Here is a 10298-nt window from a genome sequence, read left to right as displayed (position 1 = left end):
TGAAATGTTAGTTCTTACGTGCTGATGCAGTTCTTGTAGAACACATAGTATCGCTGCTCGTTTGAGTCCCGTGGCACGGCAACTATTTGGCCCATTCCGCTGCAGCTTGTCTCAGCCACGGAGTAGGAGACAGCACCCTCCGGCCCATCGGTGTACGTCTTGTCATTGGGCAGTGTGATGGAACTTGTGTCCGCTGGGCAACTCTCAGGAACCACCCAAGGTCCTGTCATGATCAGCATATATATATTGGTTTATTTCACAAATGCAACAAGAATTCGAGAGATTTCATACCTCCATGAAATATATGAGTTTTTGTAAACAGTACACTAAGTTTGTCAAATTCAAACACACAGCTAATACAAACCATAGCCCTAAGCCTGAAATAGGTCGACTATTTAAAACCCTAGGTTATTTTCTTTTAAATACCAGTAAATTATATACAAGGACACCAAAACAAGGACACTAAACACAACCTGTAGGCACAAAAGGACTGTACGGATTACCTACTATGCAGAGTTGTTCAACAGTTTGAAAAAGTATGGGATTGAGCTCTTTTTATAACGGTCGGTTCTTGCTGACAATTGGTCAATCTTTCTGTTCTGTCTGATCACCCTGCCGCTAACATTTCCTCTAAGTTCAGGCAACCAGTGACTGTACAGATCGGAGTTGTGTACCTTCTTGGCGAACCTAGCGCACAGAGCGACTCTTTGGTCTTCAAGTGTTTGGAGTTTCAGCACTTTCAAGGCTGAAGAGTAGTTAGTTAAGTTCTTAGTAGTTAGTAAAGTTGGTAAAATACATTTTTTACTTGGGAATATTTTTACATGTAAAACATACTTTATGTACTAACAACACTACTGTCACTTTACAGAACATTCTTTACACATTGTTACAACTATCGCAACATTTTTTGGGCGTTCTGAAAATCATCGACAGATAATATAACTCACATGACCCACATGGCATTAAGTTAATTTTTCAGTGTAATAAAAAAATAGACCGGTATTTTTTTTGTTACGACTTCTAATGGCTGAAGTTATGTTATTTGTTTTGTTTACTTTTATCTTAAAGTAATAGAATGCTTATCTAGTCCTCTTCTCACACATATATAAACGATGTCAAAGCAACAAAGCAATATGGTAACAATGATAAAGAAAGGGAAAGATATTTTTGTTATGAAAGTTCATCTGTGTTGTTAGTTTGAGGCTGTAGGATTTTTGGACTCTGAACAAGACTATTTGAGAGGTGTGAAGGAAGTCATATACATCAGGGCCCATCACCCTTCATTGAACCGCGACGGGGACCGACATCGTCTACCAGATACCTTTGACCCAGTGTTGACGTCACACTTCAAAGAAGCCACGTGACAAGCTTCACTGGGTAAGTCTACTGAGGAAGACCAGAGTGACTGATCGAAAGCTCTAGGTGAGATTTTTTGTGTGTGTGGAACATGAAACATATTTTTGTAAAGATTACATTGGATTTAATTAACAAGTTTATTGGAAATTCTTGCCCGGATGCTAATTGCAAATCATAAACAAACAACAGTATTGATAATACATGGACAAATTTCACTTCGAAATTCACGTTATATGGCCATACCTGTTGTGGTTGATACAGCAGCTCCTGCTGTTGATGAGACCACTGTGCTGGTAGCAGCTGGTGTGGTGGTTGCAGCTGGTGTGGTGGTTGCAGCTGGTGTGGTGGTTGCAGCTGGTGTGGTGGTTGCAGCTGTCGAAAAATGATTAGTGTAGAAAAAGAAAATGAGAAAAAAAGACAACAAAACGTTATATAGTCATTAATCATTAATCATCCTGCTGAAGGCGACAGTGGTCTTTCTACATTTGACCTCTGTGTAATCATTGTGTTGAAATAGATTTTTATCTTTAACTAAGAGACGATTTCATGCTTATCAAAGACGTCTGTTATTCTTACATTTACTTAATATGAAACTCAAATTATTCGTCCATGTTTGCGTGCTTAAATTTCTCCTTGTATCACAAGCCCCTGATACAGCTTTAGTCCCAATTGAAAAACGGGGCCCTGGTGGGTAGTTCCCGGTCGTTTTTTTTTGGGGGGGGGGACTTTCGAGCGTGACCCCTGCATGGCCCCGTGGGACACCTAGCGAATACCGGGTTATTTTTTTTGGCCCGTTCGGGACTCAAGAAGAATTTAACTCTGACTTTTAAGTTTCCAATGCAAATCATACAATGTTCAGACTGTTCAAGGGGCCTTTCATGAACGAACACATCGAACCCCCAGTTCTATTTTGAACAACACCTCGGTCAAACTCAGAGCGGGATAAGGAATTGAAGAGCATTTAAGAGCAGGATAAGGAATTGATGTCTACTTGATAAATACTCCTGGTTTTACCGCTGGTAAAACTGAATTTGAGACATCGGAGACGATTTCAAGTTAATCAAAGACGTTCTGTCATTCTTACACATGTGTGTGTTTATGAAGCTGTCATTATTGTTTATGTACATGTTTGCGTGCTTATAATTGTCCTTACATCACAAAACCCCTTATAGGTTGCGTCCTCCCTCGTGAGCACCCCAGCTGTTTTTTTTTCATGGGCTTGTATGTAGTTACGATGCATGTAGCAAATGACGTGGAAACCCTGTTTCATTTCAACAGCTCGGCCGGGCGCCGGTTTGGAAATGTGACCTCAGAGTAACTAATAATTGTCTTGTATCAAACTCCCATCACACACCATCAAAGGGACATCAATTGTACTACAAACAAAGAAACTCTTCAAAACAAAAATTGCTATACATTACCTCTGGAACAGAGTGCGTGCTTGTTGTTGAAGTTATTGCCATCGACGCACCAAGTAGATGATGTGACTCCACACGCGCCGTCGTTGCTTTGCCAGCCCCGTACAGCCACAAAAGTATCATGCAGTGGCTCGCATGCCTTTGGAATCACGGAACCACACAAATGATATGCTAGAACTTCGTGACTTTTTTCTGTTGATGATATTTCAGTCCCAACCGGGATGGTTTGACAGTAGGAAAACCAAAACTCTGGTTTCGCGTCTTCAGGTCTGTGGCACACTGGTTGCATCCCCTGGGCTTCGCAAGCGGTGCGGAGGCTGGCACTGATCATGCTTCCAGTCACGGGTACTTTGTAGATGTCAAAGCCGTAATACGAAGGCATCAGTAATGAATATCCTGAACAGAAATTAAAAACAGAAACGTTTCACGTAATTATACAACTGACGTTTCGAGTTAAAAACTTTGATCCATCACAAAGTTCTCTCGCCTCGAGCTTTCGACCAGTCACCCTGGTCTTCCTCAATAGACTGACCTAGTGAGACTTGTCACGTGGCTCCCGAAGTGTGACGTGCGACGGGGGCCGGCATCACCTACCTTTGACCTAGTATTGACGTCATACTTCAAAGAAGCCACGTGAAAAGCCTTACTTCGTCAGTCTTCTGAGGAAGACCAGAGTGACTGATCGAGGCGAGAGAACTTTGAGCTGGATAAAAATTGTAAGTACAATGTATATACACACAGATAAATTTTTATAAAGTATTGTAAATGATTTTCCAATGATCATGCAAATGAATTCCTCATTTGTAATTAATATTATATCAGTTTATTATATTTGTTACGCGATAATCCTAGCAAATAAAGCCATTCTAGCATGTTCTCTAAGTTAGGAAAATTACGTCTTGGCTGAATTGAAAAAGGCTATGTTTCATATGATGTTTACCTTTTAAATTTATGCATTAATTATTCAAATTAGGTCTTAATTCATATAATCAATAAAGGCCGATGTTCCTTTCGCTACTAATTGGAACATAACAGATTAATACAATTTACTTTTCAGTTATGCAAGTTAAATTATTTGCATTATAGTTATGTCAAGCATCACTCAAGCTACCTACATACCAAACATTTGACAACCTCTTCTCAAATTATCATTTCTTAAAGATTTTTAAACAAACGCACCTGCACATCTTAAACATGCCGCTAGGAGGGCAAAACCCATGTCACTTCTTTCCAAGCAAGAGACCCATTCAACATTTAAAACTCATGTCCCCGGCAGGACCTGATTACTCGATTTCAGCATAGAATCGGTTAAGTATCAATAGACCAGGTGATTCAAAATGTAGCCATTTAGTGGTTTCATCAACACTACATCTATAACAAGTTTCGTAAAATTCCATGTACAGCTTCTTAGAATATCTTGCTAAACCCAAAAAGTATGGTATGAAAGACAACAAACAAGAAAAATTAATAATCGGAAGTATTTCCGTATATTATTGATAAAGATTATTGATTTTTTTGTTAATTGAAACAGATTGACTTGAAAACGTGACGTTTGGACCCGAACATGTTTAATACGTCCGTAATTTTGACACGGAAATGGGGAACCATTATGTATGTGGGGTTTCTGTTTATGAACCCAAAAACGTGACGCTATAAGCCCGTCGGTTTGACACGGAAATGATGCAATCGGGAGTATTCACATAATATCATATTTTTAAAAACTGTACAAAAGTAATTACATATACATATATTAGGCCGTCTTAATACAGGAACTAACTAGAGAACTAACATTTGGAAAGCAAATGCATAATGTTTACCTTCGGACATGGTCTGCCCTACCAGTTGATTTTTACTCAAACACATTTACATAGTATTACATGTACGAGTATATGGTGATAGGAGTAGAGCAGACCTGTTGCAATTGCAATGAAATTGCAACATTATGTAACCTAACACCATGTGCCATGGTGACGTCAACAAGTCATGTCATTGGTCAGGTCAGAGGTTAGTGTGTTTGGAACAGAAGAGGAAGAGGAGGAAGAAGAAAATGTGTTCCTTGGGTAAACATAACAAACAAACAAACAAACAAACAAACAGAAATGTTAGATGGCTTTACCTGTTGTGGAAGTTTTAGCAGCCCCTGCAGTTGACATGGCCGCTGTGCTGGTGGCAGCTGTTGTAGTGGTCACGGCGGGAGTTGTTGTTGGTAGAGGTGGAGTTGTGGTGCCTGTTGTAAAATATCCAGTGTAGAAAGAAAAAAGAATAAGGCGTTTTGAACCGATAATTTGGACAAGATATCATTAGTATAACTAGAGTTCCCCGATCTCATACCTTCGCCAAATAATGTTAATCTTTATGACTGACAAATAAAGAGTTTCCCCCTTATTTAACAAATAGGATCATTATTTTCATGTATTATATCAGTTTATCATATTTTCATACATTGTACAACCAAAAGACAGTCTTATGTTAACAAACAATGCAATTCTAGCATTTCCTCATAAATTATGCAAATGAGGTCCTGATTTGAATACCTTATGTTTAATGATGTTCACCTTCACTGAACTTTCAAATACCACAAGTATGAAATTCCAGGCATTTATCATTACAGAATCATAACATTTTCTCATTAATTATGCAAATTAAGTCTTCATTTACATAATTAATATCTGCCTGTGTTTCTTTCGTTCTCAATTACCAATCTCAGTAGCTTCAATAGTCCTATCATGGAATACAGCTGATTTATAGAATTTCCCCATAAATTATGCAAATTACATCCGTATTTGCATAATTGTCATATAATTATATCAAGCATCAGGTAAGCTACCTACATACCAAAAATCGCGACGATCTGTCAACCGGTTCTTGAGTTATCCTCTTTTGAATATTTTCAAACAGATAGCCCTGCAGTTCCAGAGCAAGCCGCTAGGGGGCCCAAACTCATGTCACGTCTTCCCCAACACAAGAGCTATCTACCATCCAAATTTTGTCACCCTTGCATGTCTGGATCCTGAGATATCAAAACCGAAAGTTCAGCTGCAGTACCATAACAAGCCGCTAGGCGGTCCAAAATCTTATCATTTTGAGGTCTCATGAAGACCTACCCACCTACCAAGTATAAAGGCAATCCATCAAAGCCTTTTCGAGTTATCGTGCTTACACACACACACACACACACACACACACACACACACACACAAACACACAGACACACGAACGCCCCTGAAAACATAACCTTCTTTTTTTGAATGTAACCTGGTAAAGACAGCTGAGCAGTTGATAAAACATCTCCCTGACCGCCCACTTTTACACACTCTCTCTCTAAAATGGTATCAGACGGGGCTAATGGCTTTTTCCGTGAACAACAACAACAAAAATCATCTCATTTAAGTTATACTGTAATTAGTTTTTAAACTTTTCCAAGTCTCGTTTCATAAGACTTAGGGCGGGAGGGGGGCGAGATCTACGAAGGCGGGGCGAAATCGCTAGTGATTTAACCCCTACTGGAGGGCGAAATTGCTGGGGGCAGGATCGCTGTAAGACCGGGCGCCAGATTAGGAAATGTAACCGGGCCATTAGAGGGAACCTTAGATGCACTTACATTAAGTCTATTTTGCGTGTTTATTTATTTTGCATATTCTATTTCAAGATGATATTTTGACACAAAAAGTGGCATTGGTTGTTACTCCCTACTTAATTTTTGCTGATGGGCAAGGTGTCTTAAAGTAAACCTCACTCATGATCAGCGCTTAAATGTAAGAACGTGTGGGTCTCTGATGAAGTAAGCTTGTACACTGATCACTTAAGTAAGGCTGCACGAGTTTTCTGCTGCGTTTGGTTCGACTAAACCTGTACCTTAGCGGCTAAAAGTGCACGTGGGTATCATCAGATCCCATGTGAAGCCGTATAATTTCAGTGCCGCAACGATGCTACTTAACGTTAACCTTTATAAAGGCTGCTTGGCTGCAAGCTTAGAAACTTCTTTCATGTCTACAAGGTCGAAAAACAGCGATTTTGTTTTGGTTTTATTAATTTCTGCGATTTTCTTTCTTTTAGTGTCATTTTTGCGAATTTTTCTGTTGCTCTATTTTCACTGTTTCCGCGGTAGTTGGTTTTATTTTCGCGATAACTGGCATTTGTCCTTGAATTTTCATGCCTGCCAGAAACCCGTTGCCATGGCAACACTTTTAGCCCCCCCCCCCCCCGCGCGGTCTAGGTAGGGGTAATACATGTACCACGGCTGATAAGAGACGGGGGATTGTTAAACCTACATTGTAAGTGTTTATTTGTTATACGTGCTGTCGACACCACAACATCCAAACTGTGCCGGTTAACCAGATTAAAACAAATTGGCTTGTTGGCTCAGGTAGTGACACATCTCACGAAAAAATTACTGTGTCGCGGCAACCAAAGATGCAAAAATACTCTCTGAACCCAGTAACTTTGCGCAGATCGCTGAGCAAAGGTTCCGTGTGCAGGGGCCAACGTCGACTGATCCGCAAACAGGGACCAAAGTCGTTCCGCCAACAGGGGCCTAAGGCTGTTCCTTCAAACCCTGTGTCCACATTTCCGCGAGCGAGCAGGCACACGCGAAAACACCATGGGCTGGATTGTGGCCGTCTGCGCCTTCGTGGTAATTGTGCAACATTTACCATCGGGTAAGACTTAGAAGTTACATGTAGAACTGTTTTTTTATTGTTATTGGGTGGGCTACTGGTGGCTACTGGTGGCCAAGGGGCTGGCTTGTGAGGAACTTACAATTATTGCCATGGGGCAAGGGTATGGAGCGACTGCCATTCTGCGCTAACTCAGGTGACCTCAATACGACCCCAGGCTATATGACTGTAAGGTTTTAGCCACACACACCGGGAAGGTCCCCTACTCTTTTCGATAAATGCGGTGGGGTGTGGCTCTCCCAAACACGAGACCTCCATTTAACGTCCTATCCGCGGGACGTCCCTAAAGCGACGGTCACAACTCGCCGTGCGTGCTTTTTGTCCGTACGTTTTTGTCATGGCTACGTCTGCTACGTTTTTTCTGCAAACGTAGGGTGGCCGGCCGAGGGAGTACGTCACTCGCACGGTTGCGCAAGGTGTACGTACGTGGTCTGCACGACACGCCTGGCCGTTAGCGGTTGCGTGCATCGTACGTTGCTCAAGTGGAAAGTGCGCTGTACGTGCTTACAACGCACGATCTCTGTGCGATTGCTACGTTGCCGCACAGGCACGTAGAGGCCGTACAGGCTGTACCTACACGTGCGGCGTACGCAAGGTTTCCTTACTCACTCGCACGTTGTAAGTGCGTGCACCTCCTGTTAGGTCCATCATCACTAGCCGCTCCGGTGTCTTCCGCGGCGCGTTTCTTTGGATCTTGTCTGGTAGTCTTCTTCTGAGCCTTCCTGGGCATCTTGGAGACGAGTTGGCAGTCGCCCGTCAAGTCGTCTTTGTATACGGTAGAAATCAGGTGCGTTGCACGTGCGTTGCACGTGTTCACACAGTTCCGCAGTTGGACAAGGAAGTTTCATTTCATTTCATTTCATTTATTTCGAAACCTTTTAGCCCCGAAGGGCTAATCTTCCAAGGCTCAAACATTATAGCAATTACAACATAGTGGAAACATTTAAAAATACATACATACATACATGTACACCACATCAACAATAAATACACATAGATATAAACAATTTAAAAGTGGCGAGCAAGGGTCAAGGATCAGGTGACACTACTACTGTTTGAAACGGCTTTCTTAAAACTGATAACATCGCACAGTGTCTTAACGTCAGGTGGTAGATCGTTCCAGAGCACGACTGCACGATACAGGAATGAGCGTTTTCTGCTGTTGGACTTAGGTATTGGTAATCTAAAGTTATGTGCGGAAGATCTGGTATTATGACTGTGAGATGCATGAACAGGCAAAAGGGAGTTGTAAATATTCCTGTTGTTGGTCGTCTGGTCTTTGGGGAGAGCCTGGTGGGAGTGGTGGCATGCGCAGATACGTTTCGCTTGTTCGTATGTCACCTGTTCCTCAAATACTCGGTAGCATTTTGACCCGTGGCTGTACCATTCGGGGCCGCACCTAGCTTCGGCTGCTGTGTCTGGAAGTGTACATGTACGCGGGAGGGGGGGGGGGGCGAGGCTGTACGTTAGTTGAATAAATGAACAGATCAGAAGTCTAGCTATTATAAAACTCGTCATGTGTATTTTACTCACTGCTTCAATGAAAATCATTCTCGCATGGAATACACGAATATAATTGGGTCGGAATTTCTTTGATAGCAATGTAAAAAGCAAGGATATATTTCGTGTCAATTAAAAAAAGGTATCTATTAAATGATGAAGATAAAAATTCCAAAAACCAGTAGACAGACATAGCCCGATGTACATTTCTATACAGATCGGTTTTGCATTTGGACCCGTGGCTGTACCATTCAGGGCCGCACCTAGTTTCTGGAGGTTGACATGTACAGGGGAGGTTACGTTTAGTTGAATAAATAAAGAAATCAGAAGACTATAGCAAATTATAAAACTCGCCATGTGTATTTTACTCACTGGTTCAATGAAAATCATTAAGGCATGGAGTACACGAATATTTGGGTCGAAATTTCTTTGATAGCAATGTAAAGATATATTTCGTGTCGATTAAAAAGTTATCTAATCAAATGATGAAGATAAAAATTCCAAAACCCAGTAGACAGACATAGCCCGATGTACATTTCTATACATATTGGTTTTGGATGGAGAAAATGTCGAGTGTTTAAACAAAAATGTTGTCCTACCGTCTGCACACCGGAGAACCTCCATTCTCATGCTGATATGGCCGTGCCAGTCTGAAGGATGGAACCGGACGAAGCGCGCTGTAACAGGCGGGTCTAGGCGATGCCGGACTTCGCTGTCCCTGTCGCTGTTTCCATCGAACACCTTTTTATTAGAGAAGACAATCTGTGTATCAAATGATGATATTTTCCGGACGTCTCTTACAAGATGTTGAGACGGTTAAGATGCTTGTTGATAGTTTTTAAGCGTCAGATCGGTTTAATTTTATTGTGGTTTGAATATCAGATCTACTATAAAGGATATTCGGAAAGAAATGAGATATTGCACATCATACTGTGCAGTTTCAGCACTCGTTAAGGTACGGGTATTTTATGCACATATGAAAGAATTATAAATCACTGGTTAATGTTGAAAGGGTACCGGTGGCTAACCTTTTCTTGTCCTTGTTCGGAGTAAGTGTTCCAGTTGCTGCCATCACAGCTATATTTTAGCTTGTAACGTTCTACCCACTGGTTTTCGTCAGCTCTCCCTTGTGTGATGACACCTGCTACTCTGGTCGGTGAATTCAGGTCAACCTTGGTTGAACGAGAAATAATATCAACCAGGCCTTTTTTAGGACATAATTTGAAAACGAACGAACATTATTGGCCACACCAATATCAACAAAAACTGACCTGGACACTAAGTTATAACGGAAACAGAAGTATAGATATGTTGAGCATATTTGTCTATATATGTAGCTACGTCAATA

At 41.3% G+C, this 10298-nt stretch overlaps 1 protein-coding gene across 1 annotated transcript in view; it reads right to left on the bottom strand.

Annotated features, from left to right (window-relative positions):
• The window catches only part of LOC109470093, a 36378-nt gene that overhangs the window by 7232 nt on the left and 18848 nt on the right, over window positions 1-10298 (bottom strand). The window contains exons 7-10 of the mRNA XM_019768873.1: window positions 9550-9691; window positions 4891-5001; window positions 2778-3170; window positions 1600-1710 (exon numbers count right to left, since the gene is read on the bottom strand). Of these exons, the coding sequence (XP_019624432.1) occupies window positions 1600-1710; window positions 2778-3170; window positions 4891-5001; window positions 9550-9691 (757 nt within the window). The remainder of the gene's footprint in view (window positions 1-1599; window positions 1711-2777; window positions 3171-4890; window positions 5002-9549; window positions 9692-10298) is intronic.

The sequence above is a fragment of the Branchiostoma belcheri genome, unplaced genomic scaffold (assembly GCF_001625305.1).
Source record: "Branchiostoma belcheri isolate BF01 breed outbred unplaced genomic scaffold, Haploidv18h27 scaffold22, whole genome shotgun sequence".
NCBI lineage: Eukaryota > Metazoa > Chordata > Leptocardii > Amphioxiformes > Branchiostomatidae > Branchiostoma > Branchiostoma belcheri.
Note: the sequence above shows the minus strand (reverse complement) of the source record. Positions and strands in the feature narration are given on the sequence as shown.